Source organism: Achroia grisella, unplaced genomic scaffold (genome assembly GCF_030625045.1).
Source record: "Achroia grisella isolate CSIRO2021 unplaced genomic scaffold, CSIRO_AGI_Agris_v1 utg640, whole genome shotgun sequence".
Classification (NCBI taxonomy): domain Eukaryota; kingdom Metazoa; phylum Arthropoda; class Insecta; order Lepidoptera; family Pyralidae; genus Achroia; species Achroia grisella.
In genome coordinates this window covers 3815437-3836399 of record NW_026712977.1, presented here as the reverse complement: position 1 = coordinate 3836399, position 20963 = coordinate 3815437, and the positions used below count along the sequence as shown (strand labels likewise).

Genomic DNA, 20963 nt, shown 5'->3' with positions numbered 1-20963 from the left:
TGTTTGTTACTATATCACGCAAAAACAGCTGCATGGATTTTGGATAGAACTTTACAGTAATATCACTTATACATTATAGCTACCTTTTAAAAATGTTTGTGTAAGTTTAGGCGAAATAGAACAATAATAAGTATGCGTAATGAGTACATTGCATAGTGATAAATTATATATGGAGTTCTTTCCTTAAGCAACAAATAAACTTAATCTTTTATGCTAATTTGTAGTTAAAAAGATAGTAGATGAGTTAGATAGTTATGATGATGAGAAGCGACGCGTTAGGGTATTATGCATTTAAGAATTGTCAGGCGATCCTAACTAACATAAGAAAGCAAAAGTTCTGCCGTGTGTCATACAGTCATTGATTTGCAACAAATATATCTTTGGCCTACTATTGTATCACGAGAAAGAGAATAAACCATTTTTAAATCAAACAAAAAGCAGACAGCTCACTAGTTATAGTTAGTTAAATATAATCCTCGCACATAACCACATTTTCTGAAAATTCACTTGTCCATCTACAGTTATACGGATAGGTAGGTACGCAAATTGCTCTCGAACGGTCTACGTAATCACCTAATCGTGTATTGTTCGACAGATGTGAACGAACTCATAAAACCGGTAGGTATTAGCTGAATCAGGAACGCCGTCTGTTTATCACGTATCAAAGATAGACGTGGCTATTTATATTAATGAAAATGTCTTGAACTAGTTCTTTGTTTTCATAATTAAAAAAAAATCTTAGTGTTATAAGTGGGAGAGTTCTAAAAGTTTGGTACAAAGAATTCATAATGTTTTTCACTGTTTAACATTTAGATATTACCTAGTTGCTACTAAAATATATATAATTATGTAGATATAGTAATTTAGTAGAAGAAAATTTTGTATTAGTAGTGCTACAATACATAGGATTAAAATAATATCGAGTAGCCTTAAAAAATAATAATCATCTACAAATTAGGGACAACTCTGCCTACTTAAAATACCTAAATATATGTATAAATATATATATATATATAAAATACTGTTACTATTATAACCTTATTTTTACGATACATAATTACATGTCAATAAAATTACACAATCATCATCTCTGTAATAGAAATAAGATGTTATTTGAACAGTTAATAAAATGTATACTAATATAATATAATATTATCTGTGCTAATATTATAATTGCGAAAGAGTCTACCTGTTTGTTTGTTTATTATATGACTAAAGCTGAACGGAACTGATATGGAGACAGGTAATATCACGATAACGGGCATATATATATAAAACATATACATACACATACATATATAAAAATAACAACATGTTTAGGTTGAAAATGATATACATATATCTGTGTAAAAGTTGTACACTTTCACAAAATATAACATAGAATTTCTTATTGTTAAATGAATAAAACTGTCAGTTCAGATCTCGGATTTGAAGGTACGAACGACCTCAGTGGTTTCCTGGTAGCCGAAGGTCTGCAAGTGTGTCACAGCACCGGTGTCTCGTGTAGGCGATTGTACCTACTCGTATCGTGTGAACAGCAGATACCCGTGGCTTACTAGCCTCGACCAACACACACATTCTTGACCACTTTAGACGGTGGAACAAGACATAAGCGAAACCATGAAATTGAAAGTATCTCTTAGAAGCTAACAATATTAACCTACTTTATATGTCACCTAAATTAATAATCTGTAAATCGTTTTAAATAAGTTCATTGGTAACCAACATGTATATTTTGAATATCATAATATAATATAAGAAATGAATATTACTATAAAGTATTCAATAAATTTCCCTTCTAATTAAAATTAAATAATATTACAAAGTATTTAAAGTACCATAAAGAATATAATAAAAAAATATTGCTAGAAAATTGGGAACATAAACTCTATTTATTAGTGTTTTCTAGTGTTTGCGTTGGGTTAGCGTATACAACTCTTATTTTTATTCTTTGTGTATTAGCATATTTGATATTATTAAATTTTCAATTAACGTTGCGTATAAAATCGCTTTTGGCCGCAACTCGGACCGCATCAGAAAGTGGGGCACGCATGTCTCCCTGCATGGGTTTTTGTGTTTAGAACAATCGGTCACCGTTACTCCGACCTCAGTTGGTACACGGTGGCCTCAACCCGTACTGAATTTGTAAACATGTGCGATGCACGTGGAACAACGAGGTATGCAAATATTCTTCTACGGACTTCAAAATGAATGAGGTTCTCATTTCAAATGCATTTCTATACGTACAATACGAAGATACATAAAATGCGGAGTCTTGCTATTCTGAATAGATTTTGTTGAATAAGTCAAAATATTTCTACTTTAAAATGGCGGTATTTCCTAATTAGTTTCGTAATGTAGACTACGCGATATATCCTTGTAAATGGATTTGGACAATACCTCTTCATCATTAGGGGTTTTACGCGTATTTTCGCATTATTTTTTTTTTGTTAAAATCTTTCTTAATTACAGAATATACTATGACTCATGGGCTTCCCCTAATGCATCGATATGGTAACAAACTTATTATAGCAAAAGAAATAATCAAATTCAGTATAAAATTCGTGTGACGTCATTTAGATGAAACCACTGAGCAAATAACAAGAGTTTATACCTTCCTTATAAGAATAGAACCAAAATTGAATCTACATATGTAGCAACTTGTAATAATTCAATAAAAGAACGGCTTGCACAGTTTCACACGAATCTTGATTTATTCTATGTGAGGCGGACTAGTACATGCGGAAAGCCTTAAAATAGTATCCGTTTAAACAAGTGCTTGTAAATATACCATTCAATAAAACAATTACAACAGAATAGTTTTGTTCCTAGTGACACGAGCTTGGATAAAACAATTAAATAAATAAATACTTAAATAACTTTGAACAATTAACACAGCGCCATCTAGCCCCAGGGTAAGCAAAGCTTGTATTATGGATACCTACTAGACAACTAACATAAGTATCTACTTAGATATAAATACTTAAACCAGCGAGGCCGTCTCTGAATTGCACTGAATATTCAAAATTTGAATAGCTAAATGTGCAAATAACTCTCTCAGATAGGTACGTCTGAATAGGTACTAAATGACGAAGCTTGTACAGTTAACGAACTGCAGCAAGTTGCAGTGCGGGCCATTGCCTTTGAACGCTCCCGAAATCTCGCTTCCGTGTAGAGACTTATGTCGGCTGAAAGCAGTGGAAATTCATCGCATTTTATATTTTAAACTACATTAGATTACCTGCCTCTTTTTAAATTGATATTAAGATCCCCTATTTTAGACAAATTATTCTAAATTATAAAATCTTTTGTATTTGATTACTTAGTCCTCATTTAAACTCACTAAACGATAATAAAATTACCATTAAGTTCTTAGTACTAAATAATGATGTAATGGTTATCATGTATTCCGCGATTTTACACATTATTTAAAGATACTATATTACATAAAAACTACTTAATTATTAGTCATTTATAATAATAATTCGAAGCTCCATTTCAATATCATTCATGTAGGATTCTTATGCAGTTATGCCCGCAGATTTATATACATATGTACATTAGTAGCTACGTTACCGCTTTGTCTGCTTTTTTAAATTAAAACACAATCTATATTCTCTTTCCTCATAATACAATATTAACTACGATATATTGAGTTGGCAAATTTTATAAAGATATTATTCAAATTTTATTCACTCTACGTAAAAAGTAACAAATCAGACTGACAAACTTATGCATTTATAATATTAGACTGCATTATTTATTATTAACCAGGCAGCAGTTTCAGTCGAGAAGTACTACAAGATACTTAACTGTTTCACGTATTAAAGTGAACCTAAAAGTAAAGTATTTTCGTATTTAATTTTAAGTCCTGAGATGTTATGACAGCCCATTTACCCTATGCTTCGTTAATACCTAGTCTTCCTTTTTGCTACAGCGACGTTGTGGTTTTGTTTGTATGGAAAGACAAGCTTGTAAAGCTTTTACGAAAATGTCGTTCAATTTCCTAGGAAATAGTTGGCATTTGACATGCAAGTAAATCGAAAATGTTTCATGCAGAGCAGAGCTATTGCTTCGCTGCCAACATATTGTGAAAGCGCTTTTTGTGGTATAAAACCGCTTTCAAGCTGTCTGTACCGTAGTGGTCAGCCAGAGCAAAGATGTGAACCTTTTGTGCACAGGAAAATGATAAATTATTTACCATACTCTATTTATTTGTACTATGTATTTGAATTCGTGGATATTGGAGTAGAAAAGAATTTTAGTATAATAAATTAAAATAAGTATATTGTTTTTATATCTACATTCTTCTATGTAAACACATATAACATAATACCTTTTTTCTAAGCGCCCATCTTTATATTAAAAAATAGTTACGGTACATACATGAAGTCTTATTACCATGTTTTGGATACGTGCACCATGAAAAATGTATTCTTTAATGTATACCTCTACATAATGGATTGAATTGACCTCGTTCTTTTAATTAAGATCTACGAGATAATATTGTATTAATAAATAGTCTTGTTGAGTAAAAAAAACACATAACAATGTTGTACAACCGCGAGTTTAGACGAAGGTCTTACTCATATAAAGGCGAAAGTACTATTATGAACATTTGTATTCGTGATATATTTTTTTTATTAAATATTATTCTGATCTGTCTCAGTTTCATTCTAATTCATATCGATGAAAACGAAATACACATATTGTGAGAAGAATTTTTAAGGGAAACGGCGTCACATCACGATAATACTGTGTACTGAAAAACGTTTTACGAAATTAGCTTTAGAAAAAGCAGACCGATTTTGACTCTCTTCTTTTTTGAAGTAGTAAATATACAGTACTATTAAGAAGCGTTAGAGAAATTCCTACGTCGACTCCACAAAAATAATAACAAGATAAATACTAAGTTAATAACCAACGTACAAATATTACCGGTATTGAACAGATACCACCTTAATGTAATATTTGACGAAAGAACACTTGGTGATTTTTTACATTAAATTCTCTCTTAAAAATCTCATGTTTATTATACATTTTGCCTGTTCGCGAACTTAAACACAAATTTATTAAATTTGATTAAACTGCCAGTCTGTGGCGATACGATAGTGGTAATTTTTTTTTGTTAACCCACACAAATGCCAGCATAAGGGCTTTTCTATGTCTGTCTGGTTAGGTGATAATATATAAATTCTGTTATTTATCTCAGTGCAACACAATGAATTGACGCCAGTGTAGATCTGGTTGTAAACTGGTTTCCACTGCATGAAGGCCGCCGCTCTAACCTCAATTTGTTCGTGATGCTGCGGCTGTATCTTTTTCCTGCTCACAATAGCCCGTTTACTCTCATTTTTCCACTCTACTGGTCATTAATCAATAATTTTGTAGCAATCATATTCTGTAGATTCATTGTGGATCATAAGTTTTACTTAGTGTTGCTTTTAGTACTTGTTACTATAATTGTTACTGTTAATATAATTATGTATATTTTATACTTATGTAAAATTTTATGGGTTCTGCTAAGTAAGTCTGTTTTCTGTAATATAATTTATAACATTTGCTTATACTGTTGATAGTGTACAGAAAATTTGAGGTCTACATAATTCGCGAATTAAAAAAAATCTCAATATTGTGATTATGTTTTTTTATATCGATATTATATATTTTTTTATTATTAAAATCCTAAGACAGAAGTCACGAGCGGTAGCGGTTTCACGTTACTTGATTGAGTAATTGAATGAATGAATGAATGAATGACTGAAACTCTTTATTGTTCCTCTCACAGAAAATACAGTTACATATACAATTATGTATAAAATGATAAAAACACTATAATACACAAGACTCAGCGATAACAACGGGCGGCCTTATCGCTAAAAAGTTTCCAGGTACTTGTCCCAGTTAAGGCTATATTGAAGTGACACGATATTCGTCACGCTTGATCACCGTAAACCGTACGTGACTATTTTAGCCTGGTTTTTTACAACTCAATTTATTGAGTACATGCGATATTGATATCGTAATTATCGAAGCTCTCTCTCATCTTCTTTTACCGTTAATATGTTCTACGGTTGTTGTTTTGAAAATTTATTACAAATGTAGATGTGTAATAATTTTTATTACTTATGATTAAAATTATTCATACATATTATTAATTAATAATATTTCTATATTATAACAAAATAACATAGGAGGAAAATAATAGGAAAAATCTTCACATTTAAAAACGTTCCTAATTAATATCTTTATCCAAATATTAATAAATAACCCTGGACAATTAGCACAACGCCATGTTGGACTAGCCCACTGTTACTAGACAACTGATATAAATATAACACTTAGATATATATACAGTTAGTATACATAGAAAACACCCCGACCGAAACTAACAATCTTATCTATGAATACAAATGTTTGCACCATGCGATGAAACGAACCTGCGCCCTCGGAAGTAGAGCTAAGTGTTTAGGTGCTAGACCACCGAGGCCGTCAGATTTATTTTAGAAATTATTATTATAATCATTTTTTATTATAAACTGATATGATATTATATGAAAGAATTTATATATTTTTAGAATAATAATCACTAATCGCTAATGTAATGTCACTTATACTGTATTGTAGTTCCTACAGAGTTACTTTGCTGTTGAAAATTGAATATTAACTTATGAATAGGCATTGTGTTATTGTTGTTTTGTACTTACCGTTTCCGAAGTTAAGCTAACTTTACAAGCAGACTCCTTCCTATCCAGATAGAACCCCTAAAAGATAAAATTTAAACAAGTCATTCATACATACCTATATTATTCTAAATTTTATTTTACCACCAAGATATACAACTAGTAATATATGTAATTTTTGCCATGATCTAGCGGTTTACCATACTACTTTACTTCCAACTGTCGCGATTTGATTCCTCGCACGATGTAAACATTTATATATTTTACTGTACTTATGATATATGTGATTATATATATACTTATGATAGATGTTGACTTTATAATCATAAGAAAAAAATTCTTTTTTTAATTAAAGAAAACTTATTAAACTAGGCTGATGAAATCTATCAATTGAATGTATTACATGCCTATAATTTACTATGAATTCTTTGTGTGTTATTATTGATGTTATTATTTTTATAATGAAAATAGATATAAAATAGAGATACTTTTTCAGTGTATATTTTAAACATGTCGTATTTTTTCATGCCTGTGGTCAGATAAAGCCAGACGCCATTGATAGATATTGCTCTATTTTTTAAAATTTGTAAACACGTGCCGTCCATTCCGCAGTTGCTAACCAAACATAGCTGGATTTGTAACTCTAAAATTGTTTTTAGCAAAAGGGTTTACAAACGTATCTATTAACTGTATTTGGGAAGGGGAAGGAAGATTTTTAGTGATGGGGTAGGGGCCCACTGATATACCATGTTAGATCTTTCTGAGGTCCTCTGTGGAAACCGTTTTAATTATTTCCTGATGAATTTTCCACGACCCCCAGGCGGGCATTATCATCTAGTGAAAAATAAATGCTTCAATTGAGAATTATTAGTGAGAGCGTTGCATAATTAAGCGCATGGTCGCTCCACATGGAACTGTCGTAGTTTCATAAGTTTTCTATATCGACGTAACCGCTGCACTGGAATTGGTCGCGCTTGTTATTTCACGTGCGTTCGCGCATTGTGAAATGTCTTCGTATTGTTATCTAAGCGACCGCTTTGTATTATTATGGAGTTGTTGTACAGATAAAAGAAATTGGAAACATTACGTTCAAGGCCTGTTTTACACGAATTTTAAATGGTATTAAATGCAATAAAGTCCAAAATTGTTTGTCGCGTACATGAGTTAGGAATAGAAAGAAATTAAGCATTGTAATTAGTTTCTCCTAGTCTATTCGGGAAGGTGTTGATACAAATCAGTAACTAACGTTTATGAGCAATATCACAGATAACATAATATTACATAATAATACTAATTTATCAATCATTATTATAGATGCCTATGACAGTTGCGATAATGTCACATAATTTTCCTATAATACATTACATAGGCATATTATTTCAACATTTACAAGAACTTTTGTTAAAAATTTATCATCGACTCTTTACTCTGACATTGCTACAAAATCTACCGTGACTTTTTGATGGACGTAATAAAATTAAGAAAATAGAAGTATACAATAATTAATATATATTTATATAGTTTTCAAAAATAACAAAATTAAAACAGAAACTTATGTATTAAAAATATTATGACATCCATATTGATACAGTTCCCTCATAATCTATTAATCTGGTATGGAATGTAAGAACTAATAATAGAAGTGTATACATATCGAAGGTACACGTTATAGACGAGCTTGATAAAATAAAGCAATGTAAAGAAAGAAATAGATTTCTACAAATTGGAGCGTAGTTCATTGTATTTGCAGTGGGCGACAGGTATTAAAAAAGTCTTCCAACAAATGAATTCAACGCGCTTACTTATGATAATCAATGTACAACTAAACATAAGTCGAGTTGCGACACATCGAACTACATAAGATACATACACGTTGAACTATGGATTCAGCAAAATATACTACGAATATAAACCTTGTCGTTGTATATTCAAACTTAGTAAAAGTCATTAAATAAAATAGTTACGGGAATAATGTCTGGGAGTATTTACCAATGATTATAAGAAATAACATTACGATTATCTTCATTATTACGTATATTCTACTACGTATAGTTACGCGTATTAAAATGATATAATTACATTGTTATTACGCAATTATGAAAAACCACAAATCTTTTTGTGGGTTTTGACCAACTTCCCAAAGCCACAGTTCTCAAACCATTGTGTGGACATGAGAAATCCACCTTGTATCCGTATCACCATTCAAAATTTAGAATTGCATAACACCGAGCATAGAATGGGTTTCGTAATGAATATTTTAAATAATATAAACAAAATGTCAGTTCGTCCTTCACTCGGCATATCTGACCGGAGTTCACTACAGCACTACAATATTCGGATATTGCAATATTGCCTTGTAGCAACGAGATATAACAATCAAATGTTCTCGTGCATTCGTCTCACACTAATTTGGTGGAACGAAATTAATTTTCGAAAGAAGTATCAAATTATTAACATGGGAGTCCATTTGTAATGGTAGTATAATACTAAACTATACAATTGAAATATCGGGACTTCCTACTATAGACAACAATTTCTAAAAAAATACTTTTTTTAACTATCCATACAACAGACTTAATAGACATTGAAGTATCCTGTAACTAGATATCATATCTAGGCTTTCTCATTTCGAAGAACTGAAATGTATTCGAATTTAAGTATTCATTATAATATGTATAGCAATGTCTCCCTTTTCAAAACTACAATTGGCTTTGTTAAAGTATAATGTATACGTATAAAGGATAACGCTACTTGAATTGAATAAAATAGCCAGAGCTACAAGACGTCAGGATCAACATTATCTGGTATTTCACTAGAATACCTAACTACGACTACTTGGAATGTAGATACCTCCGTAGTAAAAGATTTAGTTCAACATTTTCGAGAAAATTCTGAGACGAGAATGTCTTTGGCGCAGTTTGCATGGAATATGCAAATAACAGTTGTCGTTTGTACGGACGGTTGGAGGTAAATATTAGAATTTCCGCGTTGCGGTTACCTCTTTCACTAGGTAGATAGTTTTATTATAAAATGCTTGTATTCTATAAATTCTCCAGTTACTAATTAAATTATCAGGGTCTGTGTTGTTCAATATCGACTTTGATGTAACTATATATAAGGACATAAAATTCGGAATGACTCTATAATAAAATTTCATTGTTTCATTTCAAAGACAAATACACAAATATACAAACGAGGCTCTACAGAAGAATGTAGAATTTCACCAGTTTCCGATTAATGTGTATGTTAATTAAAATTATTACCAATAATATTAATACCGAGGACGTACATAAACCTTATGCACACACAAACCTGTCAATAACAATGCTCCAAACGTTAGATGAAAAGCGACAGATAACTGCATTTCCAATGATACTATGCCTGCACAAAGAGCGCTTTGTGCATAGTCTCTTCAAAGCTGTCTCGTTATATCACCTGTCAATATAAAAGCCTATGTTAAACGCATGTATCTGTTCAATTCTCGTTACACCAACTGTCGTATCGTGAATTACTTTACCGTTTTAATTATCGTACTATATCATATAATTTTCTATTCTAAATTTATTTCCTATTTCTATATATTACTTACATAAAAAAATATATAGATTCTATAACTTGCTGAGTGGTTACGAAAAGTGCAATATAAGCCGCTATTACTTGGTAGGTATATCATTAATCATCTTATCTGAGAATACTATTTTATATATTTTTATTATGGACATTTTGGTTTTTTTAAGTATAAGCATGTTTAGATACAAAATTACATCAATTCTTATTGTAATTATCTCTAGTACTTGTTACTATGTTCCAGTAGTATGGCCAATTTAACACATTATGCACGTGTAACCATACATTATATTACCTAACTGTGGTAAGCGTGACCACGAATTTGTATTCCATTTCACCACTACAATTGTTATACTTTGAGCGATTGGAACTAAACCAGCAATATGACATACGCGTTGCGATATAGTCGTCTACACATTATGCAATTATTGATACCCAACACACTAGTTTCCGCATTTCTTTTGGCGTAGAATACCTGTTACGATATTCAATAAAGACAACTATTTCACGTTCACATTATATTATCAAATGTGATTTACAATACCGATTTGTATGCAGTAAAATTACTAGGAACAGAGTCATCAGGAATGACATCAATGGATACCTCGGAATATCATAATGTAACGTGTGACGTCTATTATCGTGGCCCGACAGCTTCTTTGCCATTTCCATTACATAAAAAAAATTATATTTAGACGACTAAATGAAAGCCATACTTATTATTCAAGAAGTAAATAAAATAGTATCATAATAATATCTACATTTTTCTATATGGTTACATTCTATACCTATGTACATAAATTAAAGATTTATGAATAACTAATGACTCGGCCTAACTTCGTCCATTTTGAGTGTTACACACGATATATAGACTGTATGCACCTCAAATGTACTTTACTTTAAAATAATGTGAGAACTTTTGAAATATGTGCAGCAGTTCCGGAGATTACAGTGTAAAATTTCCTACTCTCTGCAATGTTAGTGAACATTTAACACAAGTTGAAACAATACCGTAATGCCACTGAAATAATTTTGAATAATATTGCACGGTAATTATTGAATGAGTAACAATATTATGTAGGTAAGGCGTGCATACATGGATGGTTTATATGAACTATGCACATAATAATATATATATATATATATATATAATTTATTTCTAGTAATGTATTCATAAAATTTTAGATTGATTAATTGGATTGAATTTGGTTGATATTTTTATATAATTGGAATTACCTCTCCAACGAAGGCTAAAAAGTTATGCAGCCGGTAACTTCACTGTCATATGGCTCCCTATAACATATAAAGTAAATAGATGAGACAGAGGTACCCACTTAAACGAAAGTCTATTTAGTAAAACTTGAGATAATTACATTAATTTAATTAGACGTAGTGTCAAAACGTTTTCTTCTACGAGTTTCTCTAAATGTTTTTCTAAGAAATCACGATTATATATAAGGCGACGCGTCGCGTAGTTAGGTCGCCTAATTTACTGAGTTTCATGTGTCCAATTAGTGCATTATTAGTAAGGGTAACCTATGTAGTTAGTAATGGCCTGTATGATAGAATGTAGTATATAACTCTCAATTAACAATAAGGGCGACTAGTACCCAACTAGTCGCTCTTATTGTTAATTGAAAATTGAAAAAAAGTAAGTGTTGTAAATTAGGTCAGTAATAAATAATACGAGTAAGAAATTGTTCTGGCTCATTATTATTACTTTTTACCTAGTATAAGCATAGTCTACCGAGGACGGGATACAACTAATAGAAACAACGAGCCTTATTACTTGTTGTTTAATGATAATGTGATGCTGCATTACGTCCTCCGGTACCCCGGTAGCGTATATGGTTAGCGCTAGTGGAGACATAATTATATTATCGACCATTAAAATTAAAACACGGACTATAACAGGAGTTATGTCTACGTTCATATTTAAAGTACTGTTTTTTTTACAGTAGAGCGTCGTTGTGGCCACCCCGCAGTCCCGCCGAACGCTCGTGTGTCCTTGCCGACCCAAGACATCGTCCCAGGGACAGTAGCCAAGTACGAGTGTGATGATGGATATGAGCTTTTCGGAGCCCACCAGAGAGAATGCACGCTGAGAGGCGAGTGGACTACAGAGCCACCATTTTGTGGTCAGTACATATGTTTGTCCTATCTTTGAAGAGCTTAGTTCTGTAGCGGCTTAACACACCATCTTCTAATGATGATTACAATTAGACGTATTAGATTTATTTGTCTGTTTGTATAAAAAAAGTTGTATCGAGTGTATCCATTAGTAGTCTAGTCCAAGCTCTGTTTAGTTTGGTGCTAAAATGTTCTGTAATACCATTAAACTTCAGATAGCACTGTTAAACCCAGTGTAAATAAGTAATACCCTCTCAGATAATGTGCGAAATGGGAAGATTTCCTAAATAAATAGTCGGCAGGCAATAGAAATTGTTATTTTAGATTGATCCTTAATTACTTAAGATACAAGCCTTGAAGTAAAGTGGATTGTATCTAACAATTAACAAAACTAATCGACGATTATTACAGATACCAGAAATAGGAATAATTTTTGAATGATTTTTATTCTAAAATACTATTTCGTAGCAAAGGACAAATAAAAGTCTATACCATACTTCTTATGTCATACTGCGTTTCTCAAATACTCACTAGCCGTTTTTAAAATCATCTTTGTTTCCAGGCACGAACGTGGCCTTTCGAAAACCAGCGAACCAATCCACCACCGTACGAGGTGGAGGTGCAGGCAACGGTAACGATGGTGAGAAGACAACTGAACACGATGGCAAGAGGTGTACAGAAACACAACGAGAAGCTTCACCTTGGTGGCAAGTGGATCTGCTCAGGCATTACGCAGTCAAAGTAGTCAGAGTCACGACTAGAGGATGTTGTGGTGAGTTTTGAAAGACCCTTACCTTAACCATTATATTACATTATAGTACATTCCTGCGCTTCAAGTATATACCACAAAAGACCTAAAAACACTTAATTTATCCTACCTCTTATATTGATTTTCCCTAGACTCAGATATTCCACCTGCCAAGCTACAAAGTTACGAGCAAAAAGTTTGTACCAAAAAGGATCAAGTCAAGTCGCAGATAGCGGATATTGTAGAAAGCATTGCAGAATCGGTATTTAATATTAGATACAGACTGAAATACCGATATGAAAGATACTTGATTCAGACTTAATAAATACGGAAATGACAAATATACACTTTAAATAAAATAAATATGAAATTAAAGAAACACGCACACACAATGCATACTCATATATAGATGCTTACCACTTTGTCTCTTAGCCTGTTCTTAGTTTTTTTAAGTTTAACTTTAATAAATTGCTTGAGCGATAAGATTGGCTTATATCGTTCACTCTATTAAATGTAATTCTTGTATTACATACTTTGTGCAAGAGTGAATAAATAAATAATGACAAATAAACAAAACATATCAGTCTTAATAACGACAAAAGTTAGACAGTTTTAGATAATTTGCCATGCAAGCGCTATCCTAACCGATTTGTGTCCAATTGTGCATCAATATTAAACTGGCATTTTTTTTAATATGTCCATTAATTAAAGTAAAGTATTGATCAGCTCATTACAGATAGAATTTGTGAATATTTTAAAAAAAGCACTTGTTTAATATTCCTCGCATCCGTGCACAATTGGTCACAAATTGGTCACATTTTGCAACAGCCGTCTTCGGCCGACATTGTCGCTTTGTTACTGCAATGATTGCTAAATATTGTTGTTAGCATTGTAGGTGGCAAATGAATATTCCACGATATTTTATGAGCAGATGTCAACCTCTTTTCTAAATAATATTTTCTATTATGTATAGTGATAATTTGACAAATAATACAACAGAGAGAAATATAAAGAGTTTTTTTTTTGCTACAACATACTACAACTACAAACCAGCATCGATTTTATTTAACTTTTCAATTGCCACTACTGACATCAAAGTGAATCCGTGCCAAATTAAAAGGCTCGACATGACATGTCCAATTAGTAGGTACAGAATTTATTGACATATCTCTTCTTTATTTATGCATCAAAACGAAATTTACAAAACGACTATTTTTAAAAGCATTTCACCTATATTTTTTCCAATAATAAAAAAAGATGCACCCGTTTTAGTTATATATCCTTTTTGATCAAGTTACAGTTGGTTTTTTTAAGTGATTTTACGATAGTGTTAATTAATTATTATCTGTATTAATTATTCTGTATCATTATTAACTTAACTTTTTTAATTACAGGGCATCAACCACTTCAAGATCTGGAGATTCGGGTGGGTAACAGTAGCTCAGACCTGCAACGAAACCCACTGTGTGCCTGGTTTCCCGGCACAATCGGTAAGTACCTAGGTACTATGTTTTATTTATATACAGTAAATCATTTTAGTATTTATTTATTGGACTAGAAAATGTAATACCACATAATAAATACGATCAACATTTGAAGTATAAATTTGTAATAAAAAAATGAACATCGTAATCGTTTTTCTTTGTAGCAATAAAATTAATAACAAGAATATTTTTTTATAAATAACTAAGAAACACCGACTAGTTTGAATCAATAAACACAAGATCAATTTGCAAACGTTTTTAACTATAAAGGCTTTATTTTTATTTCTACTTTGACGTCAAAGTAGAGAGAAAAATAAAATATGTTACAAATTGAAGTGTATATTCCCGCTTTCTCTTACTCAGCGAAGCCTAAAATGTATCAACGTACCTACTCGTAAATGTTAAAATATTTCAGTTACTGGTCTAAAAACGAATCTCTTAATTGGGACAACTACCGCTTTATTTTGGTCGTATTTTACTGTTGTTAACAGTGAAATTCTAGTTTTAGTAGCTGTAGCCGAGTATTCATTCAGTTCAAGCAGATTTAAAATAAAACACAAAGAGCATAAAACTGTTCATTTATATCACGTCCAGTGTTCTAAATAATTGTTCGAATTAATATTAAATGCTAATTTTCACCATCGTACTACCTGCCTGGACTAAAATGTCATCCTGCTTATATGGATTAATGATCATCCTCCACCATGCTATAATCCAAAATCTTTTTGCCTCGCATATCCACATTGTGGAATCACCTTCCAGCCATGATACGATATTAAAACCTTCAATAGAGCCGATTCAGACGGTTCAGCAACGACGCTATGCTATAAAAAAAATATACAGATTTAAGATCGTACGATATGCTGTAATAGGTATTGTATAGATCATATAAATAGTACTTAATGACACTGCTAACTTTTTTAGTTAATTTTTGCTACAAAGTAAATTTAAATGACTGAGAGAATCATGTAATTACTAAAATCTTATACGTGTAAAAATTAACAGATGTGTATTAAAATTCATGTAAATTATTGTAATGAAAATGAATACTGTACAGTAGACAACTCTTAGCAATAGCTCTTAGAAAATTAAAGAATGTTCGAACAATGCTTGGTACTAATCTATTAACACAGAGAAAATTGTATGACATGGAAAAGACCAGGTATCTTGGTCTGTGTTTAAACAAATAAGACTGTTGATTTTTTATTTATTATTTTAACTGGAATAACAAGCAGTGATAAAATAGACATGTTGAATGCACATGTTTTGAGAAATAATTCTTACTCACGTGTTAAATGTAAACATTGTGGAACTTATCGACAATTCATGGTGTATAAAGTAGGTCACTGAAGGGTTTCAATACCTATATTATTGTAATCGTCCTACTTTAAAAAAAATAGGTCAAAACAAAGGCGATGAAAGAAAAACCGCAATCTTTATGGAGCAAGTTCTTGTTAACTTATTCATAGACAACAAATTTGATTTTACAGTCTATCTATAAATCTTTTATGTTTTGAGTATCTATTATTTTCACACTCAATAATACTGTAATACTAATATCGGATGCTTGTAATGATTACAATCTCAATTTTAGTAGCTGATTTGATAAATTACCTACTAAATAGGTCAGGACCAGTTTCTACTATTATAAACTGGAATTTTGTATAGGTAATCATAGCATCTCTATGTTTACGTTTATGTTTTGTTAATAAATATAAAACAGCAATAAATTAAAATACTTTATCCTGTCATATACCACTATACAATGTTGCGAACATTAATAATTGTATCATAACAACAGTTAAGCTATTAGAAATTTTGCCAATAAACAATTATTTACCAGCAGAATTAAAAATGTACAAAAACAGTTTAAGTTTCCGTCATAAAACAATAATTGCAAATGTATTTATTTATTTGCACCACTATCATTGCAATCCTAAGCTCAATGCAATAGTCTATAATATTATATTATAACATATGTTAGGTATATCCAATACTATAATGTAACATATAACGTAATAACAAAGTTTAATGTAATTGAAGAAATTGGAGATAATTATGTCAGGAATATTGTAAAAATAATATGACCTACTTCAGTATTCGTTTTCCAAACTGTAATCTTGTATGAATCATAATAATTCCTAAATATAACTATTTCGATTAGAATTCTCTTATTAAAATCGCTGGAAAACATTACAAATCTCTGTATAGCAATTACCAGCTTGTAGCACAAACACGCAACCTCCTTTTTATAAGTCGATTTACAACATGTATTTATGTATCTCGTCGCTGCGTATAGCCCCAACTAGGGTCCCCGCTTTCCACTGGTTCCCATGATCACATGGTATACAAAGTGTGCAAGAGTCTGTGAATACAGCAACATGTTTTCCACTTTCTTTACGTCGTTGATAACTCTCACATATTTCTCACATTTTATTTCATATCCAACGAATTCAAATTTATATATGTCTATATGTATCTTAATAAATATTTTTATGGGGTTATATTTTATTTCATAAAATAATGTGGATGGGGTATATAGGGGTTGAAACTGTATGTAGATGAATTGGTTGGTAACTGCTATAAATAATAGTCGATTGCATTATGTATGCATCATTTAGCGCATCCATTAGTACAGAACTGCTGCACCTCTTTGACTAATTTTGATTTTTTTAACGCTGTAAGCATAATGTTTCCATGAAAACTAAACAGGTATAAAAGTATAACAAAAATGGACGGAAAGATAGGGACGAGGTTTCGGTAGTCTTGATTAATTTTGGTTTATATCGGTGTTATCCATAACTATATAGGAGAGTTACACAGAAATATAAATTATAACATTTTATGGATCTCTACTCAGTGTGAGTGGTATTGATATATTTCAAGTCATAAATAATGTAAATATATCAGGATATCCGGACAATTTACAAATATGTATTATATTTGTACATTACTTATAAGAACAAGTTGGTACTTCTCATCGACAATATACTTACAGTTATTTACTGAAGCACTCAGTATTGTTAACACGAAAGTATATTTATAGCAATGGACGCACGGATCATAGGAGATAATTAACTATTGGTGTACAGGATATGATATTATCTTATTCTGTAGAGAACTAGTTAGCAAGAATTGATACATTATATTAATAGAATATTCAATAGCAATTCAAGTATTTACTTCCAAACATTTACAAGATGGGAATATAAAAGAAATGTTTTTAGAGTATCATCTATTTTAAAAGAAGTATAAAAGTATCGTAAACAATAAATAGATAATATCAATAATTTTATTTTTATATTTCTTAATATTTACTATTTATTTACGCAAGAGGCGCTCTAGGAAGCTATCTAGGGCCCTCACTAATACTATTCCACTATTGCCACTAGTTTTAAGACCGTGCGTGTACATAATTTTACTCATACTTTAACTGTTCTTCGAATTTAGATGAAATTTGACCAGCAGCAGACTGGAATCCGCCACTGTATATCATAAGCCACAAATAATAGGTGGAAGGATATAAAAATATATTCTAACATTAGCTACGAATGAAAATAATGGAACATATATTTAATATTATTCTGCAACTTGTTATCAATTTCCATTTAGGTTGTTCCATTAGTTGAAAACATTGATATACACCCAAAAAGTTTCACATTCTACATGTATTCCATCCAATAGACTACTAGTGTACTAATTACAGTAATAACACCGAAATTATCCATTCACTCATTAATAAAAACATAAAGTGTGATATCCGCCATTAACCGGCAGTGGACAGCGCATCAAACGATTATATCGCGAAAGTTAAATTCAACTTGCACTTTCTAAACACGCCGCTCGTTTTCTATGATCGTTGTCAACAATTGATAATTCAAAACATTCCCACACCTAATAAAAGTGTTCGTGGTGTTAATAAGTTAGTTATGCGGACCAACTGTTACACCGTCGCGTAACGATGTTGTAATTATAATTGTTGCATCTCACGCTTGTGCCCGCGAACGACTCGACAAAGGTGTCGCGTTTGAGTAACGCTGTGATTATACCGTTTTTATTTCAAATTTACACATAATTATGTGTTTGTCTAAGTTTGTGTTTTACTACAACTAATTAATACTTTTATCAGTTAGATCTGCAATGTTATACAACGCTGGTTATATAGGTAATTATTGGAGTCAGTAGACCAAAATTGTATTATCTGTCGGAATCTGGAGCTGAATATAAAAACTTGACTCGGGCACTTGACTTGATTTATAAATATATATACATTCATGTATGTAACAACTTTATGTTAATACTGTATTATATAATTTAAAAAACTTATAATAAAATAAGGCTAGGAGTTACTCTAAAATTTAGAGACTATATGGTAATAAATGTTGATATATTAAATTTAATTTTACTTTAAATTTCGATTTATAAGTTATGTACATGTAATTTTAATTAAGTTGAGATCAATAAATATAATGTGTGCTGTTCATTCTCAGCTTGTTACTTCGTAAAAGTCAATATGGAAAAAAGCCTAGTACACCGGATAAAACAGAAACAAAATTGTTGTTGATCAACATAGTAATAATCGAGCATCCGGGTTCCAGCCCCGGATGTCACCATCTGAGAGGATATTATATTAAGTCATACATATATAATATCCTGCGATATATCCTCCTACGTGGTGACATCCGGCCCCAGATACGAACAACAATAATTAGATGCAATGTTAATGACAACAAAATCGTATACTTAATTGCTATCGATGTTGCAATGCTTAGCAAAGAATAAATTCGCAAATGTTAGCTTACCACACCTCTTTAGTGTTACAATTATTAAAAATTAATTTAATAACCATATAGACATATATAATTAGTTTTGTGAACCTACTACGAAACAGAACTGTTTTTCAAAGTGAGAATATTTTAATTTAATAAAATGTTACGTCATATCTTTATAAGATAAAAAATATTGGTTATCATATATTGTGTAAAGGGAGGACGACACATTTATTAGTGTGGCATGATAGGAGATAAACTCATGCACGCTATGCAGTTATGAGAAAAATGCAATAACAATAATGTATAATTCTCGTGTAGGAAGCTGTTGTAAGTTATATTGCATATAAGACGGCACGTTCTATAAACATGATTAGTGATGTTTCTTAGTCCTAGTGAAGGATCTTTTACTTTGCTGTAAAAAAACAGTTATGTAAATATTGCTGAAAGCAAACTTATACACTTATTATATATTTTATAGACAGATGTCAGGTGCACTTGTAACCGTTGGAAATCTGAAATTGACATGATACTAAGTAGCTATGAAAATACCTAGAAGTTAAAATTATTTATTGCGTAAGTATACTACTTACGTATCGATTTAAGTCAATTTTAATGGCTGCATACTTTGCACTGCTGTTACGCCAGACATAGTAACAACCTGAAATCTTTCAATTCTATATGAACGAAATAATTTTTCAAAAGCAATTGTGCAACAATCTGCAAAAAAATAAAACAAATACATAAAATATAAAGGGTTCAATGTTGATATTAATATTACCATACGTCAAACTATACATATAAATTCCTAGAGGTACAATATATAAAAATCCACTACAAAGTGAATATAACTAAGCTCACTGATAATATCTTAGCTATATGTAGCAACAAAGGTTTAGGTTAATAAGCCTTACTGGTCTTACATACATGTATCGGTTTTTTTAATCCGGGATTTGACCAGAGTAAGGCGTATTTATTCCTTTGAACGTCGTAGCCTAAGACATTTCAATGACTTCTAAGAACAATAATAAAGCAGTTTAATATCGTTTGACGACTTGTTCTAAAATGCTAATTAGTTCCATTGTCAAGCATCATGAAAATAATCCTTGTTCTGAATTCGTTCTGAATATTTTTATGTGTACATAATACGGTGCTTCACTAGTAGGTTAGTAGGTACTTAGCAGATTTTTTTTTATTTTAATATTCAGCTAAGGATTCGTTTACATTAATTACAATGTTGTTTATAACTTATTTTTAAACATATAATTGATTATGATTATAATGTGAATGATAATATATGGTTGCTTGATACAGATGAAGGAGTGACGAAAACATTTACATGCGCCAGGCCGTTAATAGGGCAGCACGTGTTCCTGCAGCTGGTCGGCGTGGAGGGCTCACTGTCACTCTGCGAAGTTGAGGTTTTCACCACTGAAGGTTAGTACTCCCAACATATTGCAGTCATCATTATATTCCTTCGCAATGGCAACGCATTACGAATACTACGGGCGTTACAAAAGGCGTGATATCCGCGGCTTACCTATATGGCAATCTAGTTACAAAATATATATTTGAAGGCACT

The 20963-nt window shown here is 31.4% G+C and overlaps 1 protein-coding gene across 2 annotated transcripts in view; it reads left to right on the top strand.

Moving 5' to 3' along the window:
• LOC131849118 (sushi, von Willebrand factor type A, EGF and pentraxin domain-containing protein 1) overlaps window positions 1-20963 on the top strand; it is a 79132-nt gene that overhangs the window by 44424 nt on the left and 13745 nt on the right. The window contains exons 2-5 of one of the 2 annotated variants that reach the window (XM_059199111.1): window positions 12212-12388; window positions 12943-13152; window positions 14523-14618; window positions 20696-20818. In XM_059199111.1, coding sequence (XP_059055094.1) covers window positions 12212-12388; window positions 12943-13152; window positions 14523-14618; window positions 20696-20818 — 606 coding nt within the window. Of the gene's footprint in view, window positions 1-12208; window positions 12389-12942; window positions 13153-14522; window positions 14619-20695; window positions 20819-20963 lie in introns of both variants that reach the window. The other variant, XM_059199110.1, reaches the window with a different exon arrangement.